Genomic DNA, 19,437 nt, shown 5'->3' with positions numbered 1-19,437 from the left:
GGATGGACTGGGCTGGGCGGACAACAGGAGGGGTGTGAAGGATCTTGGGTAGATGTCTCTCATTTCAAGGCATGATGACAGATAATCAAAGCCCTGGTGAAGTATGTGGTTCAGTTGTGATATCTGGTGATAATTCTGGTTCTGGTTCCTGGGGGTTGTGGGAGGATTGGGAGTGTGTGGGAATATGGCATCGGAAATTTGTTTGCAGACTAGATCAGGGGGATATGGCCTGTCTATGAAGGACTTTGTGAGATCTCCAACATACTGGGCAAGGGAGCTCCTGTCACTGCAGATATACCATCCCCAGGTGGCCAGCATATTTGGAAGGGATTTTCTGGTGCATAAGGGGTGACAGCTGCCAAAGTGCAAGTACTGTTGGTGGCTGGTGGTTTAATGTGGACACAGGTGTGGATGGAGCCTTCAGAGAGGAAGAGGTCAATGCCCAGGAAGGTAACACACTGTGTTGAGGAGGATCAGGTGAAGTGGATGGGAAAGCAGGTGTTGAAACCGTGAAGGAATGGGGATAGGGTATCCTGGCCCTGAATCCAATGGACCAAGAGTTCGTGGTTTTTGGATGCTACGAAGATTTCCTAGGTAGTCCGTAAACAGGTTGGCACAGGAGAGCGCCACGCAAGAGCCCTTGGCTGGGTAGCAGATTTTTATGCTAACCTGTTTATGGGTTGTCTAGGGAAAGCTACCTAGCCTTTCAAAATCCCAAATCCCTGGTCTGGTCTGGCTTCACTGACGGTACCTTCATGATTTTGACTCAGAGTCAGGAAACATACAAAAAATACACTTTTTTTTGGATCATCATCTACCATTTCACTGTTTCCCTTTTTCTTGCTGTCATATGGCTGTAAACATATGTTGTATCTAGCTGCATCTCAATAAACAACAAAAAAGTTAAAACAATATGGTATAATTCAATAGTAAATTTCTGGAGCCTGACAGACACCAAATACAGTTACATTACAAAATTGTATAATACCATTTAAGGATTAAGTCTTGATGAGTATAGGTGGTTTTTTTATTGTTACCATTATACAGACTGCTCCAGATCTCCCAACCATTTCTAGGACAACAATATTTTTTGGTCTCTTTATTGCAGGTAATCAGAAAGATGTTGACCACGAAACAATGAATCAGTGTCGTAAGTTGGAAACTTAATGGACTGTCCTTTGCTGAGGTTCAAGAATGGTTTTTTAGTGTTACTGTACAGAAGTGCCAATGTGGACAACAATTAGAGGTTTGGTTAGCAAACTAGGAATGTTCCTGATGAGAAATGTTCTGGAGAGTTGCCAACATCACAGGAAACTGTGGACACCATATGAAGTCCACTGTGTGGCAAACCTTCTGCTTCATACTGGAAAAAAAAGAGGCTTTCACATCCAGCTGCCTCATGATCTTGGAACATAGTACAATGCGGCAGGCATGGTCATGTGCCCTACATTGGGGTAGTAAATGACGAACATTTGTTGGCGCATATCCTGTTCCAGGATGAGGCCACCTTTCATACCTGTGGCTTCATTGATCACCATAACAGCAGGATATGGGCTAATGAGTGACCACACAATGCCATGGAATTATAATGTAACACTACAAAGGCAAATACATGGCTGTGCCTCATCCAACAGCACAAGTATGGTCAATTCTTTTTTGCTGGAACAACAGTCACATCAACATAATACCTGGACATGCTTGAAGAATTCCTGCAGCCCCAATTGTCTCCTGAGAACATTCTGGATTCAGTGGCGTTTCAACAAGACAGTGCCCCATGGCACTTTGCGTACGTTGTGCATAATTATCTCAATGAGACATTCCAAGAACTCTGGATTGGACATGGCTCACAATGGTTCTGGACAGTACGCTCACCTGATCTAACAACCTTCGACTTCTTTGCATGCAGTCACATCAAGAATCACATGTACAATGTGAAAATTAGGGACTGCAGCACCTGTCTGAACACATTTCAGCAGTGGTGCATACTATGACCCCAACAATGTTGCAGCATGTGTTCAGGTGCACTGAGGACAGGTGGCAACTCTTCTTGGATACAGAAGGCAATCATTTTGAAAGGCAGTGATTTCATTGAAATATGGTGTCTCACTCCACATTAAAGTACATTCATGTTGTAAATATTTCATTTCAATTAAAGTACTCCCTTCCAGAAATGGTTAGGGAGTTTTCAGGCAACCTGTATTTATGAACAATGATGTTCTTTTCAAATTCCACATGCTACTTAATGACAAGTCTCTTATGAAATAAATTTATCGACAATATACTATTAGTATGCTTGTTACTTAAGCAGTTATCTACAGCAGGTTTAAAGATGCATAAATGATACTTATTACTTGTGATTGTGTAATGAATGCCTCACTTCTAAACTTATAATAGCACCACAATATTGTTCCATACAACACTAATGGACAGAAATATTAGAAATAAACCAACTTCTGACACTCTTAGCACCAGAAATAGTGACTACTGAAAGCTCACAAGTTGCTGAATGTAATTTTGTAAGGTTATCTACAACTTGCACAGAAACCAGACTGAAGATATAAGAATCAAAGGACATGAATGAAAGACAGTAACTGAAAGGGAATGAGGTAGGGTTATAACATATCCCTTGTGTTATTCAATCTATAAACTGAGCAAAGACCAAAGCAAACGATGGAAAAATTTGGAAAAGGAATTAAAGTTTAGGGAGAAGAAATAAAAACAATTAAATTTGCCGCTGACAAAGCAATTCTGTCAAAGATAGCAGAGGACTTGGAACATCAGTTGAACAGAATAGATGTGTTGTCATTGTAGTCTTCAGTCCAAAGACAGATCCGTTGCAGCACTCCACACTAACTATCCTGTGCAAGCCTCTGAATAACTACTGCAACCTGCATCCATTTGAACCCTCTTACTGTATTCATCTCTTGGTCTCTCTCTACCCTTCTTTTAGACAAGTTGTGCCACTAGCTTCTTTTCTCCCCAGTTCAAGTTAGAACCACCTAATTAGCTATTTGATCTACCAACCTTATCTACAGCATTCTTCTGTAGCACCACATTTTGAAAGCTTCCTTCTCTTCTTGTCTGAAACATTTCTTGGCCATGTTTCACTTCTTTAAAGGCTACACTCCACACAAATATTTAAATTTTTATTCAACATTAACAAATTTATGTTTTTCTGCAATATTTTTCTCATCACTGCCAGTTTAAATTTTATATTCTCTCTACTTCTGCCATCATCAGTTATTTTACTGCCTAAATAGCAAAACTCTCCTACTGCTTTTAGTGTCTCATTTCTTTATTTAATTCCTTCATTTGACAATTGCTTTGTGCATTAACTCCACTTGTCACCAACTGAGATGTTGCTGGTCTGAAGATTATCCATGTATTGTTACCAAATCATAAAAAGAAACACAATTTACAATCTGACTACTGTTTCTTGTTACATTGAAGATTTTAATGCAAAGGAAAATTGAAAGGGGTGCTACATCTAGCATTGGCTGTCACAAAGCTGATGACTATGACAATATTAACTAAAAGCAGATGATGTGACAACTGAATCTGATCTGGGATGGTCCACCTAGATATGAAAGGTTTGTAAAAGCTTGTACCAAGTTGAGTTGAAACTGCTCCAGCCAATCAAGTCATTCTGCAAAGTATGAGGTTCATTAAAATGAAACCTGGTCAGTGTGTCTACCTTTGCCTTACACATAAGGTGGCACCACATAACTGTGGGTATGGTGGCACCACCTATTGGTAGAGAGACTGACACGTGCACACCGTTTGATGTTGCATAGCGCCAGTGCAGTTTCGCGCCAAAGAGAAGGTGGTCACACAAGTTATCATCCACTACCGAAAATGCAGGTTAGTAAGCAGGAACAATGATGAGTGATTTGATTTTTGGTGGAGGAGGGACTTGGAGGCCATGAAATGTATCGACGGACGAAGGCTGTGTATGGTGAGTGCAGTCTGAGTTGTTCAAGTGTTGTGGAATGGTGTAACCGATTCCTTGAGGGGTGTGAATCATTGGAAGATCATGCTCGTCCTGGACAGGCTCATCATGTCATCATACTGGAAATGGTTGTGGAAGTGAATGCTTTAGTCTTAGACAACTGCAGAATCACCATGGACCTTTAAAACAAGCTATTTTCGGACATCGATTTGCAAAGGACAACGAAGTGTGTGATCGAGTCCAGGCCTGGATCTGACTGCAGCCTACTAACTTCTTCAAGGATGGAATCGGCTGGCTAGTGTCGCAATGGGATAAATGTGCCAACAGTTTTGGCGACTATTTTTGAGTATGTGTACTGTGTATAACTACATTTTTGAGTTAGTAAAATCATTACCGCTACTTTAACTACTGACCAGGTTTCATTTGAATGCCCCTTAAACATTCACATTTCATTTTATTTATAGGCTTACAGAATTAGTGAAGTTCGGTGGCAGGAGGAACAAGACTTCTGGTCAGGTGACTACAGGGTTATAAATACAAAATCAAATAGGGGTAATGCAGGAGTAGGTTTAATAATGAATAGGAAAATAGGAATGCGGGTAAGCTACTACAAACAGCATAGTGAACGCATTATTGTGGCAAAGATAGATAGATACGAAGCCCACGTCTACTACAGTAGTACAAGTTTATATGCCAACTAGCTCTGCAGATGACAAAGAAATTGAAGAAATGTTTGGTGAAATAAAAGAAATTATTCAGATAGTGAAGGGTGACGAAAATTTAATAGTCATGGGTGACTGGAATTTGGTAGTAGGAAAAGGGAGAGAAGGAAACATAGTAGGTGAACATGGATTGGGGCTAAGAAATGAAAGAGGAAGCCACCTGTTAGAATTTTGCACAGAGCACAACTTAATCATAGCTAACACTTGGTTCAAGAATCATAAAAGAAGGCTGTATACATGGAAGAAGCCTCGAGATACTGACAGGTTTCAGATAGATTATATAATGGTAAGACAGAGATTTAGGAACCAGGTTTTAAATTTTGTAAGACATTTCCAGGGGCAGATGTGGACTCTGACCACAATTTATTGATTATGATCTGTAGATTAAAACTGAAGAAACTGCGAAAAGGTGGGAATTTAAGAAGATGGGACCTGGATAAATAGAAAGAACCAGAGGTTGTACAGAGTTTCAGGGAGAGCATAAGGGAACAACTGACAGGAATGGGGGAAAGAAATACAGTAAAGAAGAATGGGTAGCTTTGAGGGATGAAATAGTGAAGGCAGCAGAGGATCAAATAGGTAAAAAGACGAGGCTAGTAGAAACCCTTGGGTAACAGAAGAAATACTGAATTTAATTGATGAAAGGAGAAAATATGAAAATGCAGTAAATGAAGCAGGCAAAAAGGAATACAAACGTCGACAGGAAGTGCAAAATGGCTAAGCAGGGATGGCTAGAGGGCAAATGTAAGGATGTAGAGGCTTATCTCACTAGGGGTAAGATAGATACTGCCTACAGGAAAATTAAAGAGACCTTTGGAGAAAGGAGAACCACTTGCATTAATATCAAGAGCTCAGATGGAAACCCAGTTCTAAGCAAAGAAGGGAAAGCAGAAAGGTGGAAGGAGTATATAGAGGGTCTCTACAAGGGCGATGTACTTGAGGACAATATTATGGAAATGGAAGAGGATGTAGATACAAATGAAATGGGAGATATGATATTGCGTGAAGAGTTTGACAGAGCACTGAAAGACCTGAGATGAAACAAGGCCCCCGGAGTAGACAACATTCCATTAGAACTCCACTGACGGCCTTGGGAGAGCCAGTCCTGACGAAACTCTACCATCTGGTGAGCAAGATGTATGAAACAGGGGAAATATGCATTGTCCTCCCCCTGTAGAGACAAATGGAAAAACTGGTAGAAGCCAACATCGGGGAAGATTGGTTTGGATTCCGTAGAAATGTTGGAACACGTGAGGCAATACTGACCCTAATACTTATCTTAGAAGAAAGATTAAGGAAAGGCAAACCTAAGTTTCTAGCATTTGTAGACTTAGAGAAAGCTTTTGACAATGTTGATTGGAATACTCTCTTTCAAATTCTGAAGGTGGCAGGGGTAAAATACAGAGAGCGAAAGGCTATTTACAATTTGTACAGAAAGCAGATGGCAGTTATAAGAGTCGATGGACATGAAAGGGAAGCAGTGGTTGGGAAGGGAGTGAGACAGGGTTGTAGCCTATCCCCGATGTTATTCAATCTGTATACTGAGCAAGCAATAAAGAAAACAAAAAAAAAGTTCGGAGTAGGTGTTCAAATCCATGGAGAAGAAATAAAAATTTTGAGGTTCACCGATGACATTGTAATTCTGTCAGAGACAGCAAAGGACTTGGAAGAGCAGTTGAACAGAATATATAGCGTCTTGAAAGGAGGATATAAGATGAACATCAACAAAAGCAAAACGAGGAAAATGGAATGTAGTCGAATTAAGTCGGGTGATGCTGAGGGAATTAGATTAGGGAATGAGACACTTAAAGTAGTAAAGGAGTTTTGCTATTTGGGGAGCAAAATAACTGATGATGGTCAAAGTAGAGAGGATATAAAATGTAGACTGGCAATGGCAAGGAAAGCGTTTCTGAAGCAGAGAAATTTGTTAACATCGAGTATTGATTTAAGTGTCAGGAATTCGTTTCTGAAAGTATTTGTATGGAGTGTAGCCATGTATGGAAGTGAAACATGGACGATAAATAGTTTGGACAAGAGGAGAATAGAAGCTTTTAAAATGTGGTGCTACAGAAGAATGCAGAAGATTAGATGGGTAGATCACATAATTAATGAGGAAGTATTGAATAGGATTGGGGAGAACAGAAGTTTGTGGCACAACTTGAGTAGAAGAAGGGATCGGTTGGTAGGAGATGTTCTGAGGCATCAAGGGATCACCAATTTAGTATTGCAGGGCAGCGTGGAGGGTAAAAATCGTAGAGGGAGACCAAGAGATGAATACACTAAGTAGATGCAGAAGGATGTAGGTTGCGGTAGGTACTGGGAGATGAAGAAGCTTACACAGGATAGAGTAGCATGGAGAGCTGCATCAAACCAGTCTCAGGACTAAAGACCACCACCACAACAACAACAACAACAACACAGGCTTACAAATTGACATCATGGACTGAGATACTACACATTACTGTATTAACATTAATCCGATTGATAATGTCTTTATACAAGATGTCTCCATTAAGAGTCCTCAAGCACATTTTCTTCGCTGTTTCAGCAGATATTTGCAATTTTGTTTTTGCATTGTGTAGCTGGGATCAGCCATTAGACATAGTGTTCAGTCATATCTTTCATGCGACATCCATTGTCAATGGAAAGCAAAATTTTATGTGCCCATCTGATACAGCAGTCCTAGATTAGTCTAGTGCAATATTTGTTTTATCAATATGTATTAACACGGGCAAAACTGGAAGAATAATCAGAACTCCAGCAGTGACAGCACTGCCCAGGCCTATGCTGATTGCTGCTGCAAAGCATGCAGAGCTACTGAGTTGCTGGCAGACTCCTTTTATTCTTCGTGTTTTACTGTCCTGTTAATACATACCGATAGAACAAATATTGGACTAGATTAATTTGAGGGCGCTTTATCGAATGGGCACATAAGATTCCGATTCAAAAATAATTTTTTTATAATGGGAAACAAGCTGATGCTTTCTGTTGACACAGGGTGTCACATAAAGGATGCACCAAGCAGTAACTGATTGGGCTGACTCCAGCTACTCAATGCGGAAACAAAATTGCAAACATCTGCCAAAAAAACAGAGAAAATATGCCTGATGACTCTTAGGACAGATACCCAGTATACGAAGATGCTGTCTATTAAGGTGTTGATTTATTTATCCATCCAGGGATTGTCTCACTATGGCACAGGACTTGGCATAATACAATTAAAATAAGTAGCTCAAAATATATACACACATATAAAATATGTTTTTATGATGATAGAATGGGTAGTCAGTCCTGGTCTTACTGAAGAAATCATCCTGGTATTTGGCTGACATGATTTAAGAAAACCACGGAAAACCAAAAACAGGATGATTGGAGAGAGCAAACTCCATCCTCCTGAGTATGAGATAAGTGTCTTGACAACTGCACTGCTTCATTCCATCAGTTCCTATTGTACAATGCTCTTTGTGTGATACACAATGTGCACTATATAATTTAGAATATAAAACACCGTTCTGCACTGCACTACTGCACACACTAAGGACACACGCTGATTATTCCTGGACGATGAACATGCTGCTAGGCCCCTTGCATGCTCCCCAGTCTGTTTGGAAAACTTACTCCAGGCCTGATATGCATGAGCCCTACACATGTTCATAGCCTCCAATTTGTCTGCCTGAAAAACAAAGTCAGTATCCCTCCATAATCAGGGAGATGATGTGCTGAAGAGAATGACGAGATTACTTTTCACATTGCAGATGTTGATACGTGGTTTTCTTGTAAAATCATTAATTACATTGTTATCATATTTAATTATATAATATACATTACTTGGGAGGAATTTTCAGCTACTTTTTTACACAGATGCAGTTTTCTGTTCTTTTTCATCTCCTTTGGCAGTTTATTATACAATTTTATTCCCAAACAGAAAATTCTGTTTTTAGATTTGTCTTTGTTTTTCCTTAGTGAATGTCTCAATTGGCTCTTTTTCCATGATTATACATGGAACTACTAGTGAAATAGTAATGTTTCCCCTGATTTGCACAACAGATTGGTACTCACATGGTGCAGCAAGGATACCCAGCTTTTAAATAATTCTCTACACTAAGCCTGACTACGACTACTACTACTATTAGTAGTAGTAGTAGTAGTAGTAATTCTTTGAGCAGTTTTCTGCAGTTTAAAATTGTGACCATGTTTTATGCTTTTGATCCCAAAAGAGTCCTATAGCTAAGGACTGGGTGCATATAGGAATAGCATGACACAAGTCATTGGTGGTTACAAACTGATGACAGAACTCTTGAGAGTATAACATAATGATGACATTCTTTTTGCCAGTATCTTTGTTTGTTCATTCCTTACCAAGTGACAATCAATATTCATCCCTAAAACTTTGTGTTTTTTAGGCACTCTATTGATTTATCATCTGTCATCGAGAAGAGATGTGCAGTTTATGTTGATGTGCATACTGTTTGTTTTCTGTATGTTCTGTGTTGATTTATTACGAACTGCCCAATTGTAAACATCCCTGACAGTTTCCTTTGCTTTCTCTAATAGAAGTTCTGGTATTTCATCAGTGACTACATTGTTGCTGTTATCAACAAAGAAGAATTTTATACTGACTGAAACCTGGTTGATATAAACGGCATGGGCAACATAAAATTGGCCTGGAAAATATTTCATGCACCTTAACATATGCAACCCAAATTACAACACCTCCACTAAGCCCAGAGGTCATAAGTTGGGTTGCCTATGATAAGGTCTACAAAATATTTTCTGGGCCCGTTCCATTTTGCCTACCCCATATTAAGAGCAGAGCTGGACCCAATACACTACACTGAGGCAAATCTTTGTTTACATGTTTCTTGCCTAACAATTGTTTAACTAAAAATTTATTGCCAGTAGACATCTGAACTATGTCTATGTCCATCTTGGTAACTGCATAGTTAACTGCTAACCAAAGGGTCTTACAACTAGTGCTTGTAGGTTGTTTTGTAGTATTTTATGATCAAGATGGTCAGAAGCCTTGAATTAGTCTAAGAAAATGTCTGTAACACAGTCATCATTGTCAGAGCTTCAAGTAACACTTTTGTGAACTCTGTAATAGCCAATATTGAACCTCACCACACACCACATAGGAGACCAAACTGAGCTCTGTTAGAAAGGTTATATTTATTGATTCATTTATTTTTGGGAAGGCACACAGCAGTGAAGCTGGCCTATAGTTTTCAAAAAAATGGCTCTGAGCACTATGCGACTTAACTTCTGAGGTCATCAGTCGCCTAGAACTTAGAACTAATTAAACCTAACTAACCTAAGGACATCACACACATCCATGCCCGAGGCAGGATTCGAACCTGCGACCGGAGTGGTCGCTCGATTCCAGACTGTAGCGCCTAGAACCGCACGGCCACTCCGGCCGGCTTATAGTTTTCAGTAATCTCCACTAAGTGCGTGCTTAAGGTACTCTGGAAAACCAAAGGACTCATTCATTATAATTGTAAATGAACCTTGTACATTCTCTTTGCAACTTTCAGACCAGAGACAGGAACCTCATCTATGCCCGCTAATTTCCTACTTTTTTTAAATTTCTGTATTGTCTTCCTGACTAAAAGCTCTGTTGTGAGAAATATGTTTGCAGTGTAAGCCACTGTGGATGCTACATATTTATCATATTTTGTTGCAACTTCTCCACAGTACCAGACAAATAGTCATTTCCAAACTTTGCCAGTTCCTGAGGATTTTTCTGTTATTCTACCCCCCCCCCCCCCCTCCCCCCTCCAATTTATAATTGTCTGCCTTTTTCAGTTTCATGATGCCATATACAATGCTTTATTTTCTGCATTTTATATTATTTTATTATTGAATGACTTTTTTTGCAGCAAGCACTACCTTCCTGTTTATCTTTTGGTACCTTTGACAGTGATGCAGGAACCACAGATTAGTGTAAATAAATGAAAGACTTTCTAATACCCATAGGAATTCATCTATTTTTCTTAGTTTCTGCTGAAGTGGCTACTTTTGAGTTTATTTGCACATACTGCAGAATGTAGAGATCTTGGCATCTACATTGTTTTCCATGTACAACTTGTCCCAAGTTGGATTTGACAATACCTTAGAAAAAGTATGTATTTTACATTTCAAATAGATCTTTCTGTATACCTGCAATGTTGTTGGTTTTACCAAGCTTGTCTTTAGCTTTATTATCTGACAGTAATCATTAGAGAGATGAATATTTTTTATAAATACTTTCCACTTTTTCCTGTTGATATCTGGAAGTACAGTGTTTAAGACTGATCTGTACTTTTTGATGCCCTAGTTACAGTGTTTACTATTTGTGCCACACCATCAGTGTTCAAAATGGCTGGGAAGTTGCTAATAATTTCACTGTGAACATGCATTAATATTCACATGTCCACATATTATTATGTTAGTTTTGGGGACTGAGATTCTTTCCAGGACTTCACTAATCTGTTGAAGAAAATGTTTACATTACTACCAGGTGAGAAGCAGATGCACATAATAATATTAACTTCTTATGGGTGTCGAGCTTTATTAGTTCAATGGCTGCCAAATCAAAATGGTTATCTACATGAGTTGAGATCATATCTTCTCTAATTTTTAAATGTGTGCCACTTCGCATATAAATGTATGGATTCCAACCCTTTAAGCTACTTCTACAGTAGCAACTTGCACTTTCAGATGACAGCAGCAGTATCACAGGGCTCCCTCAGCTTTGTCTCTGCTGCGTAAAGTGTGTGGTGGGCCTTAATAAAGGGGAGCCTGTTATTTATCATTAAAAAAAAGTTAGTCTTCCTACCCATTACAACAAGTATTTGACCATGTGTGGCTCTGCCATCCACCTGCTTTACTCTCACTAATCAACTCCACCAACTTCCCTTTCAGAGTTCTCTTGAGATGCAGACCATGCCTAGTGTAGTCCACCTCTTGATAGTTCCCCCTGCATCAGTGCAGTGCGTACTCAGCCAGCAGTCAACAGCGACATCTCTAGCTCTGCACTGAGTGACCATACAGCACGGCCGAGGCAACGTGTTACTAACTTATTCTACTGAGAAAGTTATAACATACCAAATTATAGGTGCCAAGTAGTATTTGACCTATTTTCTTCATCACAGCAAATGATTATTTGTCTCCTCTTAAATGTGTAAGAAATCTTTTGTATTAACTTTTGAAAATCTCCCAGTTATTTACATTTGTTGGACAAGTAGGTGTAGGTATAACACCACACCAGATTAGTCAAAGCAGTGAGCACTGGCGTATTAAAATCATAAGTTTTAGATGTATAAAATATAAGGGTCAATTATGATGTATTACACTCACAGCTCCTCTTTTAGCCACTACTTCACTTATGGCCACTTTCATGTAAGTAGTGAATTTTTAAGCTTCTTTCAAATACCAACAAATCTTATAATAGCTTGCTATAAACAACAAATAGATACAGATGCATTTTTTACTACTTCTTGTTAGGGGTTATAATTTTGTGCAAAAGGCCAGTGCTGAAAAAGTTGAGTTTCGTAGAGTTATTCTTTAAGCATCACACAATTGCTTTTTCATATTCTCCACATTTTAATAAAACACCAGAAGAAACTTAATTTGCTAAGAGGTAAGGTTAAGCATTACAGTTTCATTTCTTAAAAGCTAAATATGGTACAACCCAGAAACATACCATCAAACTTCTGTGACCATTAACAGACCCATATTTTAGTGTTTGTTCCCTATTATCACCATGCTTGCAGGTATATGCAGGGACATATACTCATCAGCCAGAACATTATGACCACTGACCTACTATCGATATAAGCCTGTCCAAGCGAAAGCAGCATCACCTGGCGAGGAATGGCTGCTAGCCAGACACAGCATGGTGCATGTAGAATCAGTGAGCATGCAGTCCGTGTGTAGAATGGTGGAAGGCACGCAATGTATCTGAGTTTGACTGAGGGTAGATTGTGATAGCCCGGAGTCTTGGCACAAGCATTTCGAAAACTGCGTGACATGTCGGCTGTTCGAGGAGTACTGTGGTGAATGTCTTCAACAGATGCTGAAACCACGTTTGGACAATGTTGGGTTGGGTGATCACTCCTCATTAAAGATGTTGTAGGCTGGGAAGACTGGTAAAACAGGAAAGGCGGTGAACTGTGGCAGAATGAACATCAGACTTTAATGCTGGGCAGAGTACAAGTGCGTCTGAACACACACTGTACCGAACCCTCCTAACAATGGGTCTCTGCAGTTGATGACCCACGCATGTGCCAATGTTAAGACCATGATATTGGCAACTACAACTGAAATTGACACGTGACCATCAGCACTTGACACTGGCAGAGCTTTGCGTGGTCTAATGAATCCTGATACCTTCTTCAGCATGCCAATGGGAGGGCATAAATCCATTGACTTCCAGGGAACCATCTCCTTGACATCTGTACTGCGGGATGCAGATAGCTGGCGGTGGCAACATTATGCTCTGAGGAACATTCATGTGGGCATCCATGGATCCATACAAAGCACCATGGCGGCCAAGGAATATTGTGCACGATGATCGTGTTTCCTGACGGCAATGGCATTTTCCAGCAATATAATGTGCCATGTCATGTGGTCAGGAGCGTTATGGAGTGGTTCAAGGAACACAGTGGAAAGTTCAAATTCACATTCTGGCCCCCCCAACTTGTCAGATCTGAACCCGATTGAACACATCTGGAATGTGATTGAACGTGGTATCAGAGCTCATCGGCCCCCTCCCCAGAATTTATGAGAATTAGGTGATTTGTATCAGATGTGGTACCAACTCTCTCCAGCAAGCTGCCAAAACCTCTATGCCCCCATGCAACGATGCACCACCACTGTTATCTGTGCCACAGGTTAATATACTGACTATTAGGTGGGTGGTCATAACGTCTTTTATAGAGGCTTGATTTGCATTCTAGCTATGCTAATTTTATTTAAGTAAGCTTCTTTGAAATATTTCTGGTATTTTTATATCAAATAGATGTAATTAATAGTCTGGCCCAAGGATCTCATATTAATTAATCTACCCTTGTAACATAGTAAAATATGCAATAGAAATTAAGAAAACATAACATCTTTTAACTCAAGGTTTTTGAGTCAACCAAAAAATAAAAAATTTAAATATATTTAAGTATTCTCCCAGTAAAGTTGAAAAGGCAATGGAGGCTACTGTTGATGAAATGAAGGTTGGTACTGCAAGGAAGTTGTACAATGCTCCAAGAACATTAGGAAATAAAATTTCTGGTCTAAACCCTCAAGAATCTATTGGGCACTGTAGTTCACATTACGTCTTGGGGACGGCAGTGGACGGGAAGGGGGGATGCGGGAAAGGGGGGGGATGTTGAATGGACTTAGTTCTGGGGTGTTCCATCATCGGCTTTTCAGTTAATAAAGAAAATCTTTGTGCGTCTACGCAAAAATTTATCGAAAAGGCAGATTTGTAAAGTTCTGAGGCTGCATTGCAAACAATCAACCTGGAAAAAGCAATATCATGGTTTTTTCCAATTTTTGTCACAAGAAGATATTGAACGTTAATAGGGGTAAGAGGTTCTTTTACATGGGGCAAACATTAATTGATTCCAGAAAGTAGCTGATATGTTTAGTAACCCTAATAGAGTTGTTAACATGGATAAAACCTTTTTTTTTCCAGCTCCCAAAGAGAAATTAATTGTAGATTGTTTCTAGGCCTGTCATTACAACAGTTTTTGTTATTTTTTTCTGCTCCACTCAATTGCTGTAACTTTCCTCTACTTCATGGATATTTGTTTCCTTACGTGCTTGTATAATGAACAAATTACTTTCTAGTAAACTGCTTCTACAATTACTTAACTCGCCAGAATTATTATAAAATGCTGTGGCCAAAAGTGGAGAAATGACTAGTCACAGCTAGAGTTAATGTGACCAAAACTGGTGAAAGAAATCATTAGGGGGTCACTGGAAGTGCTCAATTTCACTTGTCAGCTTTGACCCTTGGCATAACGGTGTTGTGGAGTACAACGCCACTGTGGCACGGTGTTTCTGAGTTGGTTTGTGTTAGTAGATGTCGTGTTGTTGTATTTGGTGTCATGTTCTGGTTGTGGATGTTGACGTGTTGAGCTGTCTGTGTAATGGGTGGTATTGGGTTCATTTGAGTCTTGGTTGTCAGTGTGATAACACGAGTTTATTAGAGCCTGGGTAGTCAGTGCTGTAACATGGATTAGGAAGTGTTTGCTTTGTTTCAGTGAGTTATGATTTATTTTATTTCTTTTTTCCCTTGTGGTTTACACTTTGGGCGTTTTTGTGTTTCTCATGTGGAATGAAATTTAATACCTTTTTAATTTTTCTGTTAGGTATGGATATGACCGATAAGTTTACCAGCTTTTCATTACTTGCTCCTTTGGATGATCATTCATTATCGATAATGTTTCTGCGGTGTTTTGGAGTAATAGCAGAATATGTTAGGTGCTATACCTGTGAACAGTGCATGAAGTTTACGATAGTTCCAGTGTCTCGGACCCGGGACCTAAACATGATGACTGTCAGCACAACATCTAGCATTTGATATGCCATAGTACCTTTTTCGAGAAATATAGGTAGGTCATTAGGGAGAATGTTTTGCTAACATATTACTTTTGTTACAGGTCATCTTTAAGTTTTTGTGCATGATTCTGATGTGAGTGCTGGAACTGTTTTACACTGATTTTCTTTTTGTTGCGAGGTGTGTTCACAGTATGTTAACTATAGGAGGAAATTGGGTGGGCCAAGGGTCATCGCTGAAACTGAAGAGTTGCATTTCAGTTAGAGCAAGTATGGGAGAGGCTGTCCTCGGGTGTGGAGGTTGTTATTTCAGGGCGGTGGGTATTCCGATAGTGATTTTTCAGAGTTATAGTAAGAGGAAACCTGTGGACTTGTTGAGGAATATCCTGAGGAGGGTGGTATGGTTATGTTTTTGGGAGGTCTGTAGAGAGGATGTGTAGGCCGAGAGTGGTGAGTTGAGTGTGTTGGGAAGGGGGGAGGTTGTGGACACTTGTAGGATTGATGGGGCAGGTTTTGGGTCTGAGGAAGTAGAGGTTGTTGGAGAGGATCAACAGTTTTTTTAAAGGCATGATTGATTTTGGTTTAGTTTAGTTTGTTCCCTTTTTTTTTATTACTTTTGTGTTTGAGTTGTTGGGGTTTTGGTCACTTTTAATAGAATTATGTAGGTGTGTGAAGCCTGTAGTTTTTTACTTGTGGTTTGCCAGTAGGTCTAGAGAAATTTCTGATTCTGCTTTTTGGAGTTGCAAGTGTGAGTTTTCATGACAAAAATTGGAAAAAGCCATGATATCACTTTTTTCCCAGTTGTTTGTTTGCAATGCAGCCTTAGAACATCATAAATCTGCCTATTTAAGTTGTTCTTAGGATGGCGATAAGTGATGCCTCGCCCCTCTCTCTTCTTCCTTTCAAATACAAGTATCTTCCAATTCCACTTAGCAGATGTTCATAGGGTGCCACAGCAAACTTTACTAATAAAACTTTTCACAAGAAGAAAAGTGGGAGGCAGAGGGCAGTTGTGTAGTTACATAAATAAAGACCTCAGTAGTTCCCAGTATGTTGAGAAAATTGTTATTTTCAGCACAGTATAATGCAAATCATTGCAGACTATATAGCTTCATATTCTATTCATCTATGATAATCTTTGACATCCCTATTTTACCAAGACAAATAAGAATATCCATTACCAAAGGTGTGATCTAGAACTATAAGGAAATAATATGATAGCATTAAATGTCATAACAGCCAATTCAAAAGCAGCTTAATCTGTTTCAGTTAGAGAAATAGGCTATATGGGAAATTTATTTTAGAGCTTGGGCACTAGCATTTACATTGCAAATACTGTTGATCGAGACACTTATCTTTAAGGATGTGCTCTGTGTTTAAATGGATCTGGAGACCAACTTAACAGTATATAATATCCTCCTACAAAATTCTCCAATACTCGATGAGAAAAGCAATTAGCAAGTTCATGTCAAATCATAACACTGTCTTTGATACCAAGATGGACAAGAACACTAGTAAGGAATAATTTTCGGTGTTACTGGTATTGGGCATTTGCCTGAACTGATTTAAATTAATATAAAATATTTTTCCCAGTAAAACAGGGTGATTAGACAAATACATTACTTGAGAAGTGCAGTTTCAAAATTTATTTATAACAGGCTAAGTATTGTCTCACTTCACTCAATATCTACATCAAAGATCTGTGTACAACATCCTAAAATAAAAGTTTTTATACAAACACAATTATTTGGATATGCACATTTAATTTTTTGTCACACAAATGGCAGTTATTGATATACCTGTAATTTCTGGGTCCGTTTAGTTGCCCCATGTGTATTGACTGAAGAAGAATCAACTCCTAACACTTTCAGACTGTGGTGTAATGCAAGCAGAGAGGTCAAGTAGCCTTTCCCACTACCAACATCAACAATGTGGCTTGTACCAGCCACTTTTGAAAGTGCAGCAACCAGTTCACTCATTATTTCAACTTCATGTGCCTTTTTGGGGGACATAAACTGATTAAGCTGTGGAATACTCTGAGAACTAGATCCCCAAGATATAATCTTGCTCCTAAGATCAGAAGGTGATAAGCAAATATCGTTCAAAATACCAGTTGACATTTTGTTGGCTTCCATCAAGTATTTACTGAGATGGAACATGCTTGATGCAGAGTCTCTTTTCGAGTCCCAAAACAAACTCAATGCACTGTCCATACCCACATACTCGATCTCACTCTTTAATTCCTCTGGTACACATGTATCCCAAAGATCTTCAGTGATGAAATTTACCAAATGACAGTTTGCTAATTGCGAGAACCTATTAAAAAACTCTGTAACTTCACCTAATTTCGCTCGAAGCGCCATTTTAAAAATGTAGGTTTATCAGAATGATAGTTTCGCCGAAGTTGTAATAATAGTATTAAATTTGTACAAAGCACACAGTTTCCTATACTTTGCTCTTATGTAACTCAAGAGATCCAGGATGTCCTCGTTTTCTGAATTGCTGGTTGGGAAAGATCGGCACAACTCCATAAACTTTTCTAAGTCCTTCTCTCCTTTGAAATTATTTCCTGGCGTTCTGCTGATGATAAGCCACGCCTGAATAACTCCTTTATAGAAACCAATCTCTGCGCCTATTTCTGCACCTCTGTGATATCCCAAATGGAAACCTTCGCATAACCCATCTACAGAACCTTTCTTCAACCCCTCCTGAAAACCTTCTGCACTTAATTTTTCTTCGCTTAGCAGCAGCGATTCGAAGACATCATTTATGTCATTTTCATTTACTTGAGTGCCATGCACAATGGGAACCTCCATTGCGACGGTTATCAAATCACCTTTCGTTTTTGAACCGAAATTATTAACTGCAGCTTTTTAAACTTCATTTCACACAACTTTTACGTTACCAAACATCATCATACGACATGCACCATGCATTGAACAACTAATTCTCAAAGAACATGGTTGAAGTTAAAATGACTTAGTGTTCGAACGTGGAAAGTGATAAAAAATACGCTGTAAAATTAAAACTTGATGTAAAAGTCATAACGAATTTTGAACACTGTAATAATATGGATGACAGAAGCAATCATGCAATCGATTTGTTATAAATGTACAGTAGACTTCACAGTAACCAGTCTGCAACGGCAATACCACAGGCTTCTCTATTGTGTCTCTATTTTCAATTTCAGTATTTATGGTCGAAGACTTGAAGGTATGTGCTCACTACTTAGTTCTTAGTGTTCTTTTTGTTCTGTGATACGTATTCCGCAGTGTCTGTCTTGTTGGTCTGTGCGCCATCGTTCGTACTGCGTAGAATGCTAAGTATGGGGTACATTAATGTGTCTTGTCCGTTGAACGTTTGTCAGCGTGTTATGTAGAAGGTAAGTTGAATATTACAATCCCCAAGGATCATAATTTGCAAGAGGAACCAATTTCATTATTCCATAATTCAACACGTAATTCTTTACCTCTTCTATAATAGAGGGCGGCGCGTTCTTGTTGACATGATGGAAGTCTCCTGCGATGCAACGAGACTATACGCACAACGCTAATTCATACAGTTTCCGTTTTATTGAGATAACTTTTTATGTTTTTAGTTTATTGAATTATAGTTTGACATTTTTACTACTAAATAAGAAATATATATCCCATTTTAGGATTATCTTCTGCCGTTATCTTCGCGTTTTTCTCCACTGAGTAAAGGTGGGTGAGTTAGGTGCTATATCGTGGAAGTGAAAAAAGCACCTTTTACCGCATTTCCGGACAGGATATTGCGTGAACAGTGCTATGTGTAAAATCGAACTCGTACCTGTGATTAGCCCATTTGCAAGGTGGTGTTTTTGGAAATATATTTTATTATTAAATGTGAAATAGTAGAACTGCACGTGTTCGTGTTAAAGTTCATTGGTTACCGCAACACAGATTTTGTAGAGTCAGTAGATATTGTATCGTCACAGTGGCTTTGTTTGCATGGCTGTCAGGTCAGCTGAGGGCTGCGATTCCACGGTCGGCTGTGGCTCTTGACCATGACCATGAACGTAAGAATAAACAGGGAGGGCGCTACAGACTTACAGGCTGTTTGTTGTTTTGGAGTCAGTGCCATCAAGCTAGATACCCCAAAACATTAGCAGACTTTGATTGTATTTTTTTCCTAATCTCTGCCGTGTTCACACAGAAGATATTTTAAATAGTAATTATTACAGTGCTTACGCCAATAAGTGTCAGGAAG

General features: G+C 39.1%; 2 protein-coding genes and 1 long non-coding RNA gene across 3 annotated transcripts in view; 1 reads left to right on the top strand and 2 right to left on the bottom strand.

The window, feature by feature from the left end:
* LOC124799548 (probable methyltransferase-like protein 25) overlaps positions 1-17,709 on the bottom strand; it is a 78,143-nt gene extending 60,434 nt beyond the window's left edge. Inside the window, exon 1 of the mRNA XM_047262931.1 lies at positions 17,007-17,709. Coding sequence (XP_047118887.1) covers positions 17,007-17,570 — 564 coding nt within the window. The 5' untranslated portion in view covers positions 17,571-17,709. The remainder of the gene's footprint in view (positions 1-17,006) is intronic.
* Positions 17,589-18,023, bottom strand: LOC124747898 (protein LTO1 homolog). The gene has a single exon (XM_047248954.1). It carries the CDS (start codon positions 18,021-18,023, stop codon positions 17,589-17,591), a length of 435 nt encoding a protein of 144 aa, XP_047104910.1.
* A 359-nt stretch (positions 18,024-18,382) lies between these two features.
* Positions 18,383-19,437, top strand: part of LOC124799537 — a 36,047-nt gene continuing 34,992 nt past the window's right edge. Inside the window, exon 1 of the long non-coding RNA XR_007017044.1 lies at positions 18,383-18,420. This is a non-coding gene — a long non-coding RNA (uncharacterized LOC124799537). The remainder of the gene's footprint in view (positions 18,421-19,437) is intronic.

The sequence above is a fragment of the Schistocerca piceifrons genome, chromosome 1, assembly GCF_021461385.2.
Source record: "Schistocerca piceifrons isolate TAMUIC-IGC-003096 chromosome 1, iqSchPice1.1, whole genome shotgun sequence".
Lineage (NCBI taxonomy): Eukaryota > Metazoa > Arthropoda > Insecta > Orthoptera > Acrididae > Schistocerca > Schistocerca piceifrons.
Note: the sequence above shows the minus strand (reverse complement) of the source record. Positions and strands in the feature narration are given on the sequence as shown.

What these genes read in the sequence shown, in the direction of transcription:
- LOC124747898 (XM_047248954.1), bottom strand. Translation starts at nt 18,023, where the DNA reads ATGGAGGTTCCCATTGTGCATGGCACTCAAGTAAATGAAAATGACATA.